The 21,860-nt window shown below is 39.5% G+C and overlaps 5 protein-coding genes across 31 annotated transcripts in view; 3 read left to right on the plus strand and 2 right to left on the minus strand.

Moving 5' to 3' along the window:
• LOC114641503 (tripartite motif-containing protein 16-like) overlaps positions 1-21,860 on the minus strand; it is a 1,283,323-nt gene that overhangs the window by 1,110,386 nt on the left and 151,077 nt on the right. The gene's annotated exons all lie outside the window — the stretch shown is intronic.
• The window catches only part of LOC114652539 (tripartite motif-containing protein 16-like), an 837,738-nt gene that overhangs the window by 784,523 nt on the left and 31,355 nt on the right, over positions 1-21,860 (minus strand). For 2 of the 4 annotated variants that reach the window (XM_051927875.1, XM_028802932.2), the window contains exons 2-5: positions 16,000-16,095; positions 9,150-9,383; positions 7,908-8,067; positions 2,286-2,351 (exon numbers count right to left, since the gene is read on the minus strand). In XM_051927875.1, coding sequence (XP_051783835.1) covers positions 2,286-2,351; positions 7,908-8,067; positions 9,150-9,383; positions 16,000-16,095 — 556 coding nt within the window. The remainder of the gene's footprint in view (positions 1-2,285; positions 2,352-7,907; positions 8,068-9,149; positions 9,384-15,999; positions 16,096-21,860) is intronic. The other 2 variants (XM_051927874.1, XM_051927877.1) reach the window with 1 other exon arrangement.
• The window catches only part of LOC114652414 (tripartite motif-containing protein 16-like), a 1,097,043-nt gene that overhangs the window by 526,946 nt on the left and 548,237 nt on the right, over positions 1-21,860 (plus strand). The window lies entirely within an intron of this gene.
• LOC114643026 (tripartite motif-containing protein 16-like) overlaps positions 1-21,860 on the plus strand; it is a 1,170,030-nt gene that overhangs the window by 327,071 nt on the left and 821,099 nt on the right. The gene's annotated exons all lie outside the window — the stretch shown is intronic.
• LOC127527845 (zinc finger protein 184-like) overlaps positions 1-21,860 on the plus strand; it is a 579,825-nt gene that overhangs the window by 264,835 nt on the left and 293,130 nt on the right. The gene's annotated exons all lie outside the window — the stretch shown is intronic.

The following is a 21,860-nucleotide window of genomic DNA, read 5'->3' on the forward strand; positions in this document are numbered from 1 at the left end:
TCCGCTGCTTTTCTCAATCTACATGCTTCCATTAGGTCAGATTATCTCAGGGCACAACGTGAGCTACCACAGCTATGCTGATGACACATAGCTGTATGTATCAATAGCGCCTGAGGACCCCAGATCTCTTGATTCACTATCACAATGTCTGACTTGTATCTCAGAATGGATGAATAGTAATTTTCTCAAGTTAAATAAAGAGAAAACTGAAATCTTAGTGATTGGCAATAATGGATACAATGAGGCTATTAGAAATAAACTGGATGCATTAGGATTAAAAGTCAAGACGGAGGTAAAAAACTTAGTGGTAACTGTTGACTGTAATCTAAATTTTAAATCACATATTAATCAGATCACTAGAACAGCATTTTTTCACTTAAGAAACATAGCAAAAGTTAGACCTCTTATATCATTGAAAGATGCTATAGTTCATGCGTTTGTTTTCAGTCGACTAGATTACTGTAACGCACTCCTCTCAGGACTACCCAAAAAAGACATAAATCGTTTGCAACGAGTGCAGAATGCAGCTGCTAGAATCCTAACTAGGAAAAGAAAATCCGAGCACATTTCTCCAGTATTGATGTCACTACACTGGTTACCTGTGTCATTCAGGATTGACTTTAAAATTTTGCTTATGGTTTATAAAGCCTTAAATAATCTCGCCCCATCTTATATATTGGAATGTCTGACGTCTTATATTCCAAATCGTAACCTCAGATCCTCAACTGAGTGTCTCCTTAGAATTCCAAGAGCAAAACTTAAAAGAAGTTGTGAGGCGGGCGGCCTTCTGCTGTTATGCATCTAAAATCTGGAATAGCCTGCCAGTAGGAATTCGCCAGGCTAATACAGTGGAGCACTTTAAAAAACTGCTGAAAACACATTACTTTAACATGGCCTTCTCATAACTTCACTGTAATTTAATCCTGATGCTCTGTATATCCAATTCATTATAATAACTATTCATTCAAAATCTGTACTAACCCCTACTCTCTCTTCTGTTTCCTTTTCCGGTGTCCTTTTGGTGGTGGCTTGTGCCACCACCATCTACTCTAAGTACCGTGATGTTCCAACAATGATGGATGGATTAAAAGCCAGAAGTCTGTATGACCATCAGCATCAAGTGACTCCGTGAGAACCCTAAATACAAAGAGGACTATTTTCATTTATGTTGGGTAGAATGCCCAGAGGGGACTGGGTGGTCTCATGGCCTGGAACCCCTGCAGATTTTATTTTTTTCTCCAGCCTTCTGGAGTTTTTTTTTTTTGTTTTTCCTGCCCACCCTGGCCATCGGACCTTACTCTTTTTCTATGTTAACTAATGTTGTCTTATTTTAATTTCTTATTTTGTCTGTTACTTTTCTTTTCTTAATTATGTAAAGCTACTTTTTGTGTGAAAATGTACTATATAAATAAATGTTGTTGTTGTTGTTCTCTTCTCTTATCCATGTCCAGTGCGATGCACACAATGACTCAGCAAAGCTTTGTGATGGCTGAGTGACTGAAGACCCCTGTGATTCTCATAGTGGACTGATTCTTATTCAGTGATGTCTTTTAACATACAATGGCCTCCTGAAGATTTTTCATGCCATCTTCTTTTTGTATAATTCCTACAATGTGTTAAGTAATGAATAAATAACAAAGTTTATGCTCTATGGAGAAAAGAATGATGGATGCTGAGTACTTTTGCCAGCTTTAACTTATTTCAAATAAATTTGTGATTCTTTTTTAATCCAATGCTTGTTGCTGTGTCTGTATATGCATATACTGTTTATGTATATGTTAATGGTGGTGGACATTGTGTTTTTATGTGAAACACACAGAGCTGATTTCATTGAATTCCATGTGCTATATAAATTGATTATTTTTATCAATATTATAAGGGAATGACTGAAGTAGAAAAGCATCAGAAAGGAGACACTGGAATACAAAAAGAGAAAACAGCAGGAAATGCAAAGAAAAAAATAAGAGAATAGAAAAAGGACAAAGGACTCAGGAGGTCAGAATATTATTAGAGGTGGATGTGGCGTAGTTGGCACTACATCATTTTTCTTTCCCATGAGTTCACTTGTCACTTAAGAGACTCATTCTTACAGACTGCTTTGGTGCTTCCATGTCCTAAATTTCAATATCCCATAATGCACCCGTCACAGGACCCCCGTCACTTAGAGCGCATCAGTCACACCACACTCACATAATGCTTTCTGATGGCTACACTTTCATATCATAAGCCTGACCTGAGATATTAAAAGTGAAATGATGATGAACACCATGAATTGACAGACTCACATTGTAAAAACTCCTCTCTGCTCTGAGGTTCAGGAAGTCGTAGGGTGAAAAATGAAGCTTCACAACCTGAAATTACAAAGAAAAGAGAAGAAAGGAAAATGTTAAGGTTTGGGCTGTCAGTAGAATATTTTTTTAAATTGCATTCATTTGAACTTCTATGATGAAATTATTTGTGATTAATCACACATTACAGTGCACATTTTACAGAATAATTACAGAGTAAGTATTACATATTACATTTACTGTGTAATGCTGTGCATACATCCTTAGAAACATTTTGGAATAACAATTACAATTTAGTACTTAATTATAGTGATATACTAGATTACACAATAAGTATAAGGTAATAGCACCCAGTTACTCTGTAATTATACAGGTAAATTCAATGGTACGTACAGCATAATTATGGACACTTAATCTAAAGTGATTCTGGTTTATTATTATATCCTATGAACTACATCATCAGATCAGCTTTAAATATAATAATTTCAGTATCGTTATATACTGGAAATAATTCTCAGAGATTTTCAGAAATTCAATTTATTGTCAAAGTTGTGACAAACAACAGACAGTATTTTGGACATGTCTGTAACTTTGCTCAAGGACACTGTCATCATTATTTTAACCTTCTTAACCAGTTGCTAAGGCACACAAGTTTGTTCACATTTTCAGATTCCAGGGTAGATCTCTTTTTGTGCACAATATGAAAAAGTTAAAAGGCAGCTGCACAATACAACATTGAACAGGAGCATCAAAGACTGATTTTGAAATTAAATAACAAACCACCTGAGTCACAACATCCTAATTTTATTGTGAAGTTGTAATTCTACAGTTTTGCTTGTTTGTATATATATATATATAGTTTGATACTATTTTATGAAATAAGTGGTATTACTTGGCACAGCATTGAGTTGCTTCTGTGATTACTCGTCATGTTTATTGTGAATGCTTATGGTTGCAGGAGCTCCAGAATGAATTTCTAGTAAAAGAAGGCCCTTTGTTATCGAGGCAACTGTTGTTACATTACAGCTTTAGCTGCCACACCATTCTCAGGCTTTATAATGTATGGTTTGAAGATGTGATCACTTACATAAAATAACCCTAAAAGCAGCAATTAAAATTCAGGAATTAAAAATCTCAGGATCTGATCTCCTTGCGAATAATTCACACAAACAGAGCTGCCCTTTCTGTGTTCATCATTAGCTTAATAACGAGGCACTTTATCTTCACTTCAATAATTACAAGAACAACAACACTACAATCCACAAGCAGATGTCTGGAAGCTCATAACTCACCTGTTCAGTTCCAGTAGTTTCTCCAGCCAGGTCATTTTATTGAACCCTGCAGATGTTAACATGGCCAGCTCTTCATTGCCATGTGTGAGTACTACTTTGTTTTTACACATCGAGATGTTGGAAACGTTAGTTTTAAATTGAAAATTTCCACCGAGAAGAATCAATGGTGTCTGTTCCGTTGTTACATTAACGACTTAATTTCACTTGAATTCAGAAGTGCAATGCTTCTGACCGTGATATGTATGGGATAAAACTTTTGTATATAGCATATAAGGTAAAGTTCAGTTCAGGACATTGCAGCAGACTGCATGATGAGATGAGATGAGAGCAGGAGAGCAGATCAGTGAAGACTAGGGGGCTCTGCCCCCTGCTCGCTTCGCTCGCCAACCCCTGGTGTTGGGAATGACAAAGAGCGTGATGTATGAATGAGATATAGAATAGTGTGATGGTGTAGATGATGCAAATAGAAAGCAAACAATAAAGTGTGTGACACAGTGTAAAGGTTTATTTGAAAATTTCTTTGTACACGCCGTTTAAGTGTAAAAGGTAATTCCAGCTCAGAACTTGTAAGGTCATTTAAGATGGTTATTGTTGTGATCAGAGTCAAGTTTGTCAGAGCTTAGAAAGAGTTGTGTCTCTCCAGGAAGTAATGGAATGACTTGGGTATTAATGTTTTCCATATTAATATTTTTTGGACATAATATAGTGCGTTGTGTTAAAAGGGGCAGTTGGTCTAATGAGATTGCTGTTCGAAATGTCTCTGTAACTAAGTTGTCGCAGATAAAGGCTTGAGGAATTGTAATAATATGTGCCTGAAGTCCATCTGTATTGGTGAGTGTACCATCTCTCAGTTGTAATAAGCAATTGTTATGATCTGGTTCTGAACATCGTATCTTTTTTACTAACTGTATCTTTTGAAAGCAATGCCAATTGTCTGCGTATTTTAAGGTGCACTGAACAATAGCTGAGTGCATGGCATCTGGAAGAATAGCTAATCACTGTCTAAAATCTCCTCCTCATAAAAGTACCTTTCCTTCAAATCGAATATTATTATTCATAAACGTTTGTAGAAGTTTATGAATGGTGTTGAGTAAGTGACTTCATGTCATTGAACATTCATCAATAAACAACATTTTTTCAAGACGGATGTCACGTGCAGTGCCACCGTTAATGTTCATAGTGGATTCCGATTTGTAGGATCTAATGTAGTTGATAAAGATTTCACTTTCAGGTACATCGTCAGTTATAATCTTCTGTAGATATTCAGTATATGAATGTAAAGAAGGCAGTCTAATTTGACCCTTTTGACAACAACGTGTAAATGTATAACTTGTATTTCCAGTTGTTTCTTCAGGGAAGTGAACTGAATGACAATGATTGCAAATGACATTCATTAATCCGAATGAATTTTCCTGGTGTATGTTTTTCTTGTGCCGTTTGAGAGGCGCGTTGTTGCATGTGTAGTATTTGGGACGTGTTGTTTTGGAGCTGTAATCAATTTGCCTGTGCTGTGTGAGAAGCCCATTGTAGCCTTCGCTGCCATTAACGTATGTCTGAGACGGGAGGTGTTTCGTTTTGAATCCGTGCCTGTTGCGATGCAGCACTTTGATTGATAGTTTGCGTCATGTGGATCTAGGATGTAGATTTGTGCATATTTGCGTTGTTGATTTGTTTCAGGGTGCACTGTTCCAATGCGATGCAGTATTTGTGCACATATGCGAAAGTAGTATGGGCCATTGTCTTTTGGTGGCCTGATATTTACTCCGGTATATGCAAAAGCAAATGAACCATTGTAGGATCTAATGCAGTTCATAAAGTTTTTACTTTTAGGTACATCGTTAGTTAGAAGCTTTAGTTGAGCTTTGCGTTTTTTGGAGTCGAGACATTTTTTCTTTTAGAAATATGGATAAGTAATAAGGAGAATTGCACTCACTGTTAATATGGAGCCTTTTCTGTGGTTGAACGGTTAATAGTGCCTTATTGTAATGAGATCCACCTATGCTGCATAGCCGTCTATTTTGTTGTTTCTTTCGTGTTCGTGTGTTTGTTCCTGTTATCCTTTCCTTTTCGTTTTGTACCCGTGACCGTGTATTCATGACTTGTTTCTTTCTCAGCATGCGAAATATGGATAAGTAATAAGAAGGATCGCAGTCACTGTTAATATGTTTCTTTTTCTGCAGTTGAACGGTTAATAGTGCTTTATTGTAAGGAGATCCACCAATGCTGACACCTATGCTGTCTAGTGTGAAGGTGTTGATGTTCACTTTAGAATATGTGGCTTTGGGTGTCACTTCTTATGGATGTGTGTGTGTGGGGGGGGGTTGAGGATTGTTGTCGCGCGAGCGTCTTCTTTCTTTTTGTGTTCCTGTGTCTTGTTTGAATCCCCCTCTTTGTGTGTGTCCCGTCCCTTGCTTGTAGGGTCTGTGGGGTGGTTTTGTGTTCTTTTTTTTGTGTTCCATGGGCTTGTTGAATCCCCCTCTTGGTGTGTGTCCCGTCCGGTGCCTGTAGGGGGGGGGGTGCCTTGCTGTTGTGCGCGAGCCTCTTTTTTTTTTTTTTTTTTTTTTTTTTTTTTTTGGGTCTAGTTTCGTGTGCAATGTGTTTCGTGCTTTGCTTGCGTTTGAATACTTTTTTATGTGCCGTTTCCTTTTTTCGGTGCTCTTTGCGCCTCATTTCTCAATTTTTCCTGTGCTCACTCCTTTTTTCTGTGGTCGTGTCCGCCTCTCTCGCCCTCTTCTATCCGCCTTTCTCGGCTCCTCAGCCGACCCTCGCGGACTCTTTTTGCGCCTGCGCAGTACGTCTTTTTGCAGCTACGGCCCATTGCCGGATGTGCCTGCGTCCATCATCCGGTTTAGCATTCTCGGTTAGTAATATGGATCAGATGAGAAAGGGGTGACCAGAGAAGGAATGAGATGGTAAATTCTGGAATCTTACAATAACTTTGTGTTATATTAACGGATCAAGGCTTTTAAATTAAGCTCAAGTGTTAACACATTAATTCTGACAGCTCTAGTTAAGATGGAATTTTATAATGTTAAATTCTTAAACACTAATTACAAATGTAATGCAGTTAAAATAAAACAACCAAACATGCGGATCAAGTCTGCACACAGAGCCCACCGGTGTGTTGCTGATGCAGTGACTCTGAGTCTGAGTTTTATTTACCAACACCTTGATCAGCAGGGCAGATGTGAGGGTCTCGATTGTGGACTTGACCTCTGCTTTAGACACCAACATCTCAGAGCTCCATGATAAGAAACTGACAGAGTTCAGCCAGCCCGGTCCAATCCACCATTGGATCTCAGACTTTCTTCCAGGTAGTAAACAGCGCCGGTGCAGTTGGGCGCACACACGTCTGACCTGTTAACCCTCGTCACCTCACTTTCTGTTTTCCTCTCCTGTGTTGTCAGTTGGCCACAGCTCAGCAGTTCTGTTCATGACAGACATTGTTAGGTTCCATTTATGTTCATCAGTGCAGAACTGCTTCAGCATACAGATTTGTTTAAACACACAGTATCATGATATGTAAACATTATATAGTTTATTATTTGTAAAGTCTGTTAATGTGTTTCATCTGTGAACTTGTTATGTGCACTCAGTGGAGTGTTCAGGTGGTCCTGAAGTGATAAGGGTTCCAATGCACTCCTCTAATTTGCTTATCTTTTCCACCAAAATGTATGAAGAAATACTCTTGCTGTGTGAAACTCTCTTTAATGTCAGTGGGTGTAATGAGTCTGAGTATACGACACCACACTTAGAAAACACATGAGCCTGTGGATGCATGGCGGAAAATGGATTAACATGAACTTTAAATGAGGAGCCCATCTGACAGAATGTAAAGGACAGAGAAGACTGCAGAAGCTCATTCAGTTCATTTGAAAGAAATGAATAGTCTGGTGTCCAGCATTTGTGCCAGGGTATTATGTCATGCAGTGTCCATTAGAGTGTGGCAATGTCCAAGGAAAAATAGAAACAAGAAGCACAAAGAAAGAGGAATGTAAGGGCTGGCATGTCCGGTGGTTCATAAACATACAACATGTTCAACACAGATAGACGTACTGTTGTAACATTAACCTTTTGAAAAAATGGGTGTTTCACTATGCTAATAATAAATCTAATATTTACCTTAAACATTCACGAACTCTGTTTAATATGAGAGTGTGATATCACTCAGCTAGTCACTGTAAGGGACATTAGAAAAAAACTCTTCAAAGTAAAGGCTTTGAGATAAATGTAAAAGAGCAGGCCTTCTTCATGCATGTCACTGTCCCTTTTATTGTCACTCTGGTCCTCCTAATGGAGTTTAACAAAACATGAACAGTCACAGTACCTGGTGGAGTCCATGTCAAGATTTCCCACTGGCTGATCTTCTCCAGACTCTTTTTCAAATCTGACATCTCCTTTAGAAGGCCCTCAGAAGAAAAGTCAGCCTTAACAGTGAAGCTGAGCGAGTCTCCATCAGCAGGAAGGACACAACAAGATGAGAAAGTCTGCATCAGGATAGAAGAGTGAACAAGGAGAAATAAAAAGTAACATTAATAAGAAGGACCTCCTGTTAAATAAACATCAGTGTGGTGGACAGTCATCTTGGGTTTAGACCGAGAGATTACTTTTCATTCATATATTATTTATAAGACAAAGTTTCATTATAATGGACCATTAGATGTCATCGGCCTTGATGTTCAAAAAGCTTTTCACACAGAAGTCCACAAGAGGCGAGTCATCAGACTGTAGATAAGTGGACTGAGGGGGCAGCGGACAGGCAGGAGCAGATGCAGTTAATTAGATAGATAGATAGATAGATAGATAGATAGATAGATAGATAGATAGATAGATAGATAGATAGATAGATAGATAGATAGATAGATAGATAGATAGATAGATAGATAGATAGATAGATAGATAGATAGATAGAAGTATTTTTGCTCCCAAGGAGAAATTTGGCTCTTAAGTTCAATCCAATGACTTACACACACTATTCAGTATAATTTTACAATTAAAGGTCTGCCACTAGAAAGTGTGTGAGTTGTCAGATGGACTTGGGACCCTATTGTGCGCTCATTACAGTTCTGTAATCTGCAACACACTTGTGGGACCACATCAGGAATATTATGTGTTAGAGAAATGACAAAACAGCACAAAAGAAAGTCGCGAAGAGACCAGACTGTACTGTGGGGTTTGAGCTGTGAGGAAATGCTGAAGGATTTGAATGTCATCAGTTAAAGGACAAAGACATGAGGAGGTGACATGACAGGAGTGTTCAAAGATATGAAGGGAGTTGGTGTCTTTTTTTGTCAGGTGGCATCTTAAAATCACTCTTATTAAGAATAAATTTCATACAGATTTAATTTCTCAAACAAACAACTATAAATTGACCTGCCTGTCATGTAGATGAAGGCAGGAACATTGAGATTTTTTTTCATAAATTTAAGAAATATTAGTCAAATAAGAAATTGGGCTGTATGGCCTGTTCTTGCTATTTGTAAAAACTCCTCCTCTCTCTTGATTTTGAAAATTCTCTGGTCCCACACACCCCGGTCTGATCAGACTCCTTGTGAAGTGTCACTCTCACCTGTAGGAAGTGGACGTGGTCCTTCGTTTCTGAAAGCTTCTTCAGCTCAACATCTTTTCTCTTCAGCTCCTCAATCTCCTTCTCCAGTTGCTCCATGACTCCTTCAGCCTTCTCAATGTTTCTTTTTTCTTGTTCTCTGATCTTCTCAGTCAGTTTCTTATGGGCTTCCTCAATGCATTGAATCAGAGCAGTGAAGCTCTTGTCATGTTCCTCCATCTTTTGTTTCACAGAGACCTGATTGGATGGGAGGAAAAATATTAAATTGAGTCATCTAGTTAAAAAAAACACAAGTCACATTTGTTGCTAGTTTGATGTTGTAAAGGAGAGTTTGTATTAGGAGAAAAGCAGTTACAGACTGTCTCCTAGTCTCTCAGGCAATATTTTCCCTTGGTTAGCTGGGTAACAGCATCTTCATAAGGCATCTGTAGGACTGTAGGGAAGGTGCACTCTTAATAATCAGCTCTGTTATATCTAGCCATTGGCAGGATAGCTTTATTGTCCTGTGAGGATTCTGGTAGTGTTACATAAACCTTCCTTTAAAGGTTTGTTGTAATTTAATATATATTGCCTTTGATTCTTGTAAGTCTAAGCATTATCCTCTGATGAAGACCCCTGGCAGGGGTTGAAAGCTCAGGAATAAAACTATTTTATGATACATGATTTATTTTTCTCCCTTTGTGGATCTCCAGCTGCAAATATATATATATATATATATATATATATATATATATATATATATATATATATATATATATATATATATATATATATACAGTGCATCCAGAAAATATTCACAGCGCATCACTTTTTCCACATTTTTAACATTTTGTTATGTTACAGCCTTATTCCAAAATGGATTAAATTCATTTTTTTCCTCAGAATTCTACACACAACACCCCATAATGACAACGTGAAAAAAGTTTACTTGAGGTTTTTGCAAATTTATTAAAAATAAAAAAACTGAGAAATCCCATGTCCATAAGTATTCACAGCCTTTGCTCAATAGTTTGTCAATGCACCTTTGGCAGCAATTCCAGCCTCAAGTCTTGTTGAATATGATGCCACAAGCTTGGCACACCTATTCCACTACGTAATAAATTTTTATTTTTATTTTGTTCCTGGGTACAAAGTGTGTTTTCCTAACCCGTTATGCCTAAAAAAAATAGAAAATAGATGTTGTTCCACAAAAACTTTGCTTTTGTGATCAGGACAATGATATTTTGAAATTTGTCTGTTTTCGAGAAAATTCTCGATTCGCATTCAATACTGAGTAGTCTTCTAGAATATTCTTGAACTGCTAGAATTGTCCAGAAGTTTCTAGAATTTTCCAGAATTATCTAGAACTTTCAAGAAACTTTTAGAACTTTTTAGAACGTTCTCAGACTGTCCAATAGCAGTCACACAAGTATAGAAGCACAGGTGACTTGAACCAACAATTCGGTTTATGTTATTTTTTTGCTTTGATTTAGGTTGCTTGCAACCAGCAGATGCATTTTGCTACATCTGTGGACAATTTATAAAGACAAGAGCAAGAAAGTATTCTGTGAAAGCATGTCGTAAGATGTGAGAGGCCTACAAGGCATACTTCGGCATGCATGTCAGGGATCAAGACAAGCCCTGGGCACCTCATTTCACATGCAAATATTGCAAGAAAACTCTTGAAGGTTGGTACAGGGGAGAAAAGAGAGCCATGAAGTTTGCTATCCCGCGAATTTGGCGGCAACCGACTGACCACTCAAGCAACTGCTACTTCTGCATGGTGGATCCTACCAAACGTCGCACTGGCAAGAATGCGCCTCAAATCGTTTATCCAGACATTCCTTCTTCCATTGCCCCAGTACCACACTGCCCCGAGCTGCCTATTCCCACTCCTCCGAAGAGGGATCAGCCATCTTCTCTCTCCACAGAGGACCTCTGGAGCTCTGACAGAGTGACCATCGGGTTCTTGGTCACCTACTTGACTAAGGCCCTTCTCCCCTGATCGCTCAGTTTAGATGGCTGGCCAGCTCTTGAAAGAGTCCTGGTGGTTTCGAACTTCTTCCACTTACGGATGATGGAGGCCAATGTGCTCATTGGGACCTTCAAAGCAGCAGAAATTTTTCTGTAACCTTCCCCAGATTTGTGCCTTGAGACAATCCTGTTTCGGAGGTCTACAGACAATTCCTTTGACTTCATGCTTGGTTTGTGCTCTGACATGAACTTTCAACTGTGGGACCTTATATACACAGGTGTGTGTCTTTCCAAATCATGTCCAGTCAACTGAATTGACCACAGGTGGACTCCAATTAAGCTGCAGAAACATCTCAAGGATGATCAGGGGAAACAGGATGCACCTGAGCTCAATTCTGAGCTTCACGGCAAAGGCTGTGAATACTTATGTACATGTGCTTTCTCAATTTTTTTATATTTAATAAATTTGCAAAAACCTCTAGTAAACTTTTTTCACGTTGTCATTATGGGGTGTTGTGTGTAGAATTCTGAGGAAAAAAATTAATTTAATCCATTTTGGAATAAGGCTGTAACATAACAAAATGTGGAAAAAGTGATGCACTGTGAATACTTTCCGGATGCACTGTATATATATATATATATATATATATATATATATATATATATATATATATATATATATATATATATATATATATATATATATATATATGTGGAACGAGCCCCGGACACAGACAGCCAGACATGTTCTTTTGCACCACCACACATTTATTTACACTATTACTATTATTTACAATGTCCAAAAGTGCTCCACAAACCCCAATCTTCTCCAAAGTTCAGGCCAACCACACTGCTTCCTCTTCAGACAGCCTCCTTCTCTCTCTCTCTGACCTCGTCCTGCTTCCACCCGACTCCAGCCTCGAATGAAGGGAGACGGCCCCTTTTATCCATAGCCGGATGTGCTCCAGGTGTGCACCGGCAATCTTCCACCGACACGCCCCAGTGTGGAGGAAGTGCCAGCTGTCTCCCCGGAAGCACTCCAGGTGTTCCCTCTCTTCTTCCCCCCCCAGCATTTCCTAGTGTGGAGGAAGTGCTGAGGTCCAGGGTCCTCTAGGAATGGGGACGCCCCCTGGCGGTGACCACGGGCCCCTACAGGGTTGAGCTTCCAAGCCCTGTACCCATGGCCCCCAATACAACCAGGGCGTTGCCCCCTCATGGTCTGGAGGAGGCATGAGCCCTCCTCCTGTCTCCCCGGGTGTCCCAGCCGGGTAGGAACCCCAACTGGGTGCCACAGTATATATATATTAGTTTGACATGGTGTATATATAAGATATATATATCTTTTGGGCCAGAGACTTGTATGTAATGATTTTGTTCTGGTTTGGTGTATGAGCTGTTACCATGTCAAACTAATAAGATCAAGATATTAAACACGATTGTCTAGATGCTGGTCAAGGGTTTCTGATTTCATTTAATTTCAGAAACTCTTTGCTCATCAACCTTCACCCATCTGTTTTCCATTATTAACCTCAGATTTGTAAGACTTTATATGCCAGGTTGATGTATTTTTACTTCCTTCATTTAACTTTTCATTATTACTAATAACTGCCATTGCAGCAATGGCTTGTACTAATACGGCTCACCCAGATGTCATTGGTGTGAGGTTCAGTGTGCAGGTGGGTCACCGTCGGTTGTAAGTGTAGGGTGTGAGGTGCACACTGTCCAGGATCATCAACCCCAAAGCTGGAGGTGTTCAGCTGTTTTCAGGACGTTGCACAGCTGCAAAGTCACTCTGATATCTTTGATATCTTCCTCCAAATACAGAGAGTTTCACATACTGTAGTTTCACAGCCAGATGGGTTCGTGGCCAGAGCGGTAGAGGATCCAGATGTCATTATTACACATGTGCAGTTGTCATTGAACAACTAAAATAGGTGGGTCAGACTGCCAGTTCTGCAGGACAAATTTAAAGAGTTGGGTACAAAGTAGAGGAGCAGAACTGACAGAGTGGTCATCTCAGGCCTTATACCTGTGCCATGGCAGTCCACGTGTGATTAGGAAGATTGTGTGTGTGTGTGTCATCCGTTCAGTCATTTCCGACCTTCGGCGATTTTATAAGCTATCTCGCTCCACGCTTTTCGATCTTGCACAGCTTCTTTGAGCTGTGTTATGCTCATGCCCATGTCTGCTTTGATGGTGTTAAGCCAACGAGTCCGCTGGCGGCCGGGTCTTCTTTTGCCACTTACCATCCCTAGCATGACTAATTTTTCTAGCAAATTTGATCGCATTACATGGCCGAAATAGGTCAATTTGAGTCTAGTGATTTTCCCTTCTAACGAGATATCCGGCTTTATGCGCTCTAGCACTTCTTTCTTCGTTACTCTCGCTATCCATGGAATGCAGAGTAGCTTTCTCCAGCACCAAAGTTCAAAACCGTCGATCTTCCTTCTGTCGGCTTTTTTCAGGGTCCAACTTTCACATCCATACATGGTTATTGGAAAAACAATTTCACGGATTAGCCTGCATTTAGTGGTGAGGCTGATATCTCTGCTTTTCCAAATTTTTTCCATGTTCAGGACTGTACTTGGGCTGAGCGCTATCCTTCTTTTTACCTCTGAGCAAAGTTCTCCGCCCCGGTCGATGTTTGAGCCTAGGAAAGTAAATTCCTGAACACATTCTATTTCCTCATCGCCGATTTTTATTTTGATGTTGTTAACTGCGGTCATCATTATTTTCATCTTTTTTAAGTTCAATTGCAAACCCATTTTTTCACTTTCGTGCTTGAATTTCATTATCAAATCCTCAAGTCCCTTTTCCGTTTCAGCCAACAAGGTAGTGTCGTCAGCGTATTGGAGATTATTGATGTTTCTTCCGCCGATTTTTACTCCAATTTCTGACTCCTCCAGTCCTGCCTTCCGCGTGATGACTTCCGCGTACAGATTAAACAGAAAGGGGGAGAGGATGCAACCTTGTCACACTCCTTTTCTACAGTGGAACCATTCAGTGTTTCCGCATTGTGTCCGAACTGTGGCTTCCTGCTCGGAATATAACAATCTGATCAACTTAACCAGATGCGGTGGTACACCCAACTCTTTTAAGGCTTCCCACAGTTTCATATGGTCAACACAATCAAATGCCTTTGTGTAGTCTATGAAGCACAGGTAGATCTTCTTTTGATATTCCCGACATCTTTCAATGATCCAACGCAGGTTTGCGATGTGGTCGCAAGTGCCGCGTCCCCGCCTGAAACCTGCTTGTACATCGGGCAATTCTGCCTCGATTGTTGACCTCAGCAGCTCCTTATGATCTTTAGGAGTACTTTGCTCGCATGCGGGATCAGAGCTATTGTGCAATAAATCGAGCAATCCCGGGTGTCACCTTTTTTTGGTAACGGGATAAATATGGATCTTTTCCAGTCCCTCGGCCATTTGCCAGATTCCCAGATCTTTTGACACAGGGTCGTGATGACTGCCGATGGTACAGGGCACAATAATTCCACTGGGATGCTATCTATGCCCAGAGTTTTGTTCTTAGCAAGCTGCTTGATGGCCAATGCAACTTCCGCTTCCAAGATCGGTGGTTCTAATTCCAGCACGTTGTTAGGAAGATTAGAAAGCTTAATGCACATCTGATAATTTTAGTGTTGGAAGAAATAGGGATGGCTTACATTTTAACTGGAGGGGCACTAATGTAAGTTTAATATGTAGGACAAATAAATTAATGAAAGCAATTATTAGGAAAAGATTGAACAACAAAGATCAAGAAGAGGAGTGCCAGTGAGCAGTCAACGTGGGTTTAGACAAAGATTTTATGTATCACTAATGTACAGGAATTGTATTAGATAATCAGAAAATCATAAAAGTATAAACTCTGATGGAGGTCAGTCTGGCAGGAGGGCTCTCTTTCAGTCACTTGTTCATCCTTGACTGCCACTTCTGTGTCTTTATATGATGGGGCCACAATGAGTGATACCTTGTGCCCCGCCCACTGTCTTTGAACAGAAGGACACACCCAATTTTCTGGTCCTGCTGCATTTAGTACATTAATACAACAGATGGCACTAAGCTAATTAATGTAAGGCTATGCTAAACAAATCAGTTTGGAAAAGTTCAGTGAGTCCAGGCATAGAAATTTGTGTAAAGAGTTCATCCTTTATCAGAAGAGAACATTCTCAGAAATGGATCCTAGAAAAATAGGGCAAAATACAAGAAGCAACTGTGGACAGTGTGCCAGTGAAAAATGAAAACCCACACTGGAAATCATAATGGGGCAATTTACAGTCTCTGCCAAATAATCTACCTGACATGTGAGGATGTGATAGTGGGGACTGGAGTAGCTGGAGGAAACCCACAAAGAAACTGGAAAAAGTGGTAGACTCCACATGGATAACTAATGGTGATCTGATAGGCAAAAGAATTGGCCACTGCACCTCCTTACTGTCCTTTGTCATAAAATATGAATGGTTAAATAAAACAGGTGGAGGTCCAGGTTATCTGAACTCAGTCAAGCAGCCTAACACCATGTTATGTTAACACCTACCGAGTCCAATAAAGCTGGGACATATCAAAATGAACAAGAAAAGACCATTAGGGAAAGTAGTGCTGCCTGATCCAGTTCAGAACATCAGTGCCAACCTTCATTAAGAGTTAATGTTAGGGGGAGTGAAGTCACCTTTAAGTGGAGGAATGAGAAACCTGAGGACATGAGGGTCTTGTTGCCTAAATTTATCAAAAACAAAACATGAAATACCATCAGCAGCAAAATGCCATGAAGGACACAATAAAGCAACTTCTCTCCTTCTCCATCTCCTGTCCATACACATAATTACCAGAAAATCTGACAACTCTTTGACTTTTTCCCCCCTTTCTTTGATATGAAGTGTCATCTTAATTCCACCCACCTTCATCTCCTCCACTGTGCTCCTCGTCTTCTTCAGCTTCTTCTCTTTGTCTTCAAGTCTTTTCCTAATTTCACTCTGTGTCTCTACCAGCTGTTTCTGTTTGGACACACAAGAGGACACATGGGGATCTTATCAGAATTCACTTCCAATTTTGGTGTCATTTTGAGTGATTAAATTTGTACAATACATTTGTTTCACATTCCATGACACAACTTACTGTTTTTGTCACACTTGTCTTCATACTGACACAGTAGGTGACACACAGAGATTTAATGAAACAAATATGAATATCACAAAAACTTTCCAATAAAGGTTTAATTTAACAGTTCAATTCAAGATGGAGTTTGGGCTTGAAGAGAGCTACAAATAAAGGAGACAGTCTGAAGGTTCACTGGTGTACGAGTCAGTCCTTGAGATTAAGAGGACATCACATTGACAACCAGGATATCAGAGCTTCACACATAAAAACTGAAGAAACCTGCAAACCCAGGAGACCTCAGATGGCTAAGGACTGCAATTGTAGGACCAACAAGGCCATTGTGGAGTTGAGACTTGTGAGAACTTTATCAAGTGTTTGGTCATTTTATGGAGTCAAGTGAGATAACTGAGGCAGAGAAGACACAAGTGAGTCTGAGGAGTTCAGTAAAAAAGTGAAATCTGAAGAGGAGTTTAATGAGCTCAGAGAAATCTGACAAGAAATTGTAGAAATGTTTAAAGCAGGCAACTGGCCAACATTTTAAATTGAATTCTATAAATAAGAAGAAAAGTGAAAGTTAAATAACTCAGATTGTGACTCATTGATGTTAGGTGGAATGCCTAGTGGGGGCTGGGTGGTCTCGTGGCCTTGGAGCCCCTGCAGATTTTTTTTTTCTGTCCTCCCTGACCATCAGACGTTACTTTATTATTTGTTAATTAGTATTACCTAGCTTGTATTTTTATATTTATATCTTTTTTCTTTCTTTATCCTGTAAAGCACTTTGAGCTACAGCAAAATGTGCTATAGAAATTAATGTTGTTGTTGTTGTTGTCATTTATTATGGAGAAGAGCAAACAAGTTGCTACATAGTGAGCTACTTATGACTTGGAGGGAATGTGGATTGGCTATTTTCCAAAGTGGAGCAGGTCCAGTTGTCATTATTAACGTCAGAGTAAGTGACAAAATGAAGAACAGGCTGGCAATGGTGTAAGAAATATTGTGAGGAGCTGAGATTAGGAGTAGAAGACACCCGGTGGTCTTATCAGAAGTGCTTTCTTTGACACAAGCCACTCCTGGGAGTACTGGAGAGATCAGAGAGTTTAACATGAGGATCAGATTTGGTTTAAGATGGAGGGGCACAGGTCTAAGGGGCATAAGGGTGAGTTTTACATCAGATGGCAGCTGCACCCCTGCATGGGTTACATGGGAAGACAAACGAGGAGGTCAGTCGTGGACTTTTCACAAGTTTTGGAAAGTCCAGGTTTAGACACTCATGAACAGAAACAGGTAGTAAAATTAATAAGTGATAAACTGGATATTAATATGAGTCAACAAAATCAAAAATATATACTAATACAAAAACAATCATAAACTTTAAAGAGAAATATGTAAGTTTAATATGAACAAAAATAACAGAAACAATCAGAATTGTAAATATATATATATATATATATATTGTCATGCATGAGCGCATGGGGAGCATTTAAAGGACTCGGACCACATTGCAACAACCCATGCCGAAGGACAGAGGCAGCGCACTAACCTTTCTCTTCTTGTCTCATCAGCCAGAACGAGGACTCGCCACCGTAAGAAAGCGCGACATAAACAAAAGGAAGCCATACTTCCGGGTTCCTGTATACCCTTAAGTTACGAGCTGATGACATCTCCATCCCAGCATTCCTCCCTGTTTTCCCAGCATCCCTGATTCAATTTCCTGTCCCTCTGTATAAATGTTCCCTCATTTGCTTTGTATTTTGTCCGGTGTGACCATTTGAGTTGTATTGTGGAGACGATACTTTACGTTTTAAGTAAACCAGGGTGGAAACCCCTCAAAACCTGTGTTACTTTATTCTTTCACTATATATATATAGTGCCAATGAACTATATATATATGAGCCAATGAACTAGAGAGACATAACAAATCTTAAATTGTTTAAACGAGTGAGCATCCGGGCGTATAATCAGTTAGACAAGAAGCTGTAATAATACTGCAGATGACAAAAACAAGTCTTAAAATAATAAGAAGATCTGAGTCTGAGCTGAAGAACAATGATGAAGATGTGACAGATGATGACCTGCATGTAACGATGAGTCACTTTGGGCAGATCGGTCCACTCACTTCATGTCTGTATCAGTGGTCAATGGCTTTTATTAAATCAACAGACTTCAAATATCTAACTCTTCATAAAACACAGTCAGCTTGTTTCAAGGGCGCAAAAACTCTTTCTTCAGATAAATGAACCCAATTTTCTAAAAAAAATGAAATAGAATAAATAAAAAATAAGAGGTGATGAGAACTATATAGCTGTTCATAAGGCAGTTAAAATCACAACAAAAATAACAATGTGTGACATGGAAAATGGAAAAATGAAACAAGAACTAAAGAAAAAAAACAACAGAAAAGCAAATAAAAGAGAATAACTTAATGAATGATGAGAAATGAACGGTGATGGAGGGCTCCATTTTTATTGTCACTTTATAGATAACAACTTCTTGCCTACAATTAAATCTTGTAAGTACAACTCTATTGTCATCTCCCACCATGCCCCTCTGATCATGAGCTGAAATCACTGTGTCCCACAAACTCATCTCACAGATGACATCTTAACCCCCTGTTATTAGCTGACGAGAACTTCACAAAATGTATATCCAATAAAATTGATTTTTTGAGAGACAAGTGCATCCTCAGAGGCCTCTGCAGGAATACTCTGAGAAACTCTGAAGGCATTTTTAAATGGACAGATTGTGTCATATCTCTCCCACAAAAATAAATTGGAAACCAAGAAGGCGTCAGAGTTAATCAGTGAAATTACCAGAATAGATCAAGAACACGGCAGGTCTCCAAATGAGGCACTTTATAGGAAAAGATTGGCTTTGCAGTCCGAATTCAACCTCTTCACAACAAATGAAATGAACAACTCATTTTTAAATTGCGACACCATTACTATGAACATGGAGTGAAGGATAATAAGATCTTAGCTCAACAAATCCACAAGCAGGAAGTTCAGAATGCAATATCAGTAATTCCCAACACAGACAGAGATAAAATCATTGACCATAGAAATATAATGCACACATTCAGAGACTACTATAAGTCCTTATATTCTACTTATACTAGGGGGCTCCGCCCCCTGCTCGCTTCGCTCGCCAACCCCTGGTGTTGGGAATGACAAAGAGCGTGATGTATGAATGAGATATAGAATAGTGTGATGGTGTAGATGATGCAAATAGAAAGCAAACAATAAAGTGTGTGACACAGTGTAAAGGTTTATTTGAAAATGTCTTTGCACACGCCGTTTAAGTGTAAAAGGTAATTCCAGCTCAGAACTTGTAAGGTCATTTAAGATGGTTATTGTTGTGATCAGAGTCAAGTTTGTCAGAGCTTAGAAAGAGTTGTGTCTCTCCAGGAAGTAATGGAATGACTTGGGTATTAATGTTTTCCATATTAATATTTTTTGGACATAATATAGTGCGTTGTGTTAAAAGGGGCAGTTGGTCTAATGAGATTGCTGTTCGAAATGTCTCTGTAACTAAGTTGTCGCAGATAAAGGCTTGAGGAATTGTAATAATATGTGCCTGAAGTCCAGCTGTATTGGTGAGTGTACCATCTCTCAGTTGTAATAAGCAATTGTTATGATCTGGTTCTGAACATCGTATCTTTTTTACTAACTGTATCTTTTGAAAGCAATGCCAATTGTCTGCGTATTTTAAGGTGCACTGAACAATAGCTGAGTGCATGGCATCTGGAAGAATAGCTAATCACTGTCTAAAATCTCCTCCTCATAAAAGTACCTTTCCTTCAAATCGAATATTATTATTCATAAACGTTTGTAGAAGTTTATGAATGGTGTTGAGTAAGTGACTTCATGTCATTGAACATTCATCAATAAACAACATTTTTTCAAGACGGATGTCACGTGCAGTGCCACCGTTAATGTTCATAGTGGATTCCGATTTGTAGGATCTAATGTAGTTGATAAAGATTTCACTTTCAGGTACATCGTCAGTTATAATCTTCTGTAGATATTCAGTATATGAATGTAAAGAAGGCAGTCTAATTTGACCCTTTTGACAACAACGTGTAAATGTATAACTTGTATTTCCAGTTGTTTCTTCAGGGAAGTGAACTGAATGACAATGATTGCAAATGACATTCATTAATCCGAATGAATTTTCCTGGTGTATGTTTTGCTTGTGCCGTTTGAGAGGCGCGTTGTTGCATGTGTAGTATTTGGGACGTGTTGTTTTGGAGCTGTAATCAATTTGCCTGTGCTGTGTGAGAAGCCCATTGTAGCCTTCGCTGCCATTAACGTATGTCTGAGACGGGAGGTGTTTCGTTTTGAATCCGTGCCTGTTGCGATGCAGCACTTTGATTGATAGATTGCGTCATGTGGATCTAGGATGTAGATTTGTGCATATTTGCGTTGTTGATTTGTTTCAGGGTGCACTGTTCCAATGCGATGCAGTATTTGTGCACATATGCGAAAGCAGTATGGGCCATTGCCTTTTGGTGGCCTGATATTTACTCCGGTATATGCAAAAGCAAATGAACTATTGTAGGATCTAATGCAGTTCATAAAGTTTTTACTTTTAGGTACATCGTTAGTTAGAAGCTTTAGTTGAGCTTTGCGTTTTTGGAGTCGAGACATTTTTTCTTTTAGAAATATGGATAAGTAATAAGGAGAATTGCACTCACTGTTAATATGGAGCCTTTTCTGCGGTTGAACGGTTAATAGTGCCTTATTGTAATGAGATCCACCTATGCTGCATAGCCGTCTATTTTGTTGTTTCTTTCGTGTTTGTGTGTTTGTTCCTGTTATCCTTTCCTTTTCGTTTTGTACCCGTGACCGTGTATTCATGACTTGTTTCTTTCTCAGCATGCGAAATATGGATAAGTAATAAGAAGGATCGCAGTCACTGTTAATATGTTTCTTTTTCTGCAGTTGAACGGTTAATAGTGCTTTATTGTAAGGAGATCCACCAATGCTGACACCTATGCTGTCTAGTGTGAAGGTGTTGATGTTCACTTTAGAATATGTGGCTTTGGGTGTCACATCTTATGGATGTGTGTGTGTGTGTGTGTGTGGGGGGGGGGGGGGTTGAGGATTGTTGTCGCGCGAGCGTCTTCTTTCTTTTTGTGTTCCTGTGTCTTGTTGAATCCCCCTCTTTGTGTGTGTCCCGTCCCTTGCTTGTAGGGTCTGTGGGGTGGTTTTGTGTTCTTTTTTTTGTGTTCCATGGGCTTGTTGAATCCCCCTCTTGGTGTGTGTCCCGTCCGGTGCCTGTAGGGGGGGGGGGTGCCTTGCTGTTGTGCGCGAGCCTCTTTTTTTTTTTTTTTTTTTTTTTTTTTTTTTTTGGGTCTAGTTTCGTGTGCAATGTGTTTCGTGCTTTGCTTGCGTTTGAATACTTTTTTATGTGCCGTTTCCTTTTTTCGGTGCTCTTTGCGCCTCATTTCTCAATTTTTCCTGTGCTCACTCCTTTTTTCTGTGGTCGTGTCCGCCTCTCTCGCCCTCTTCTATCCGCCTTTCTCGGCTCCTCAGCCGACCCTCGCGGACTCTTTTTGCGCCTGCGCAGTACGTCTTTTTGCAGCTACGGCCCATTGCCGGATGTGCCTGCGTCCATCATCCGGTTTAGCATTCTCGGTTAGTAATATGGATTCTACTTGGTG

Source organism: Erpetoichthys calabaricus, chromosome 5 (assembly GCF_900747795.2).
Source record: "Erpetoichthys calabaricus chromosome 5, fErpCal1.3, whole genome shotgun sequence".
NCBI lineage: Eukaryota > Metazoa > Chordata > Cladistia > Polypteriformes > Polypteridae > Erpetoichthys > Erpetoichthys calabaricus.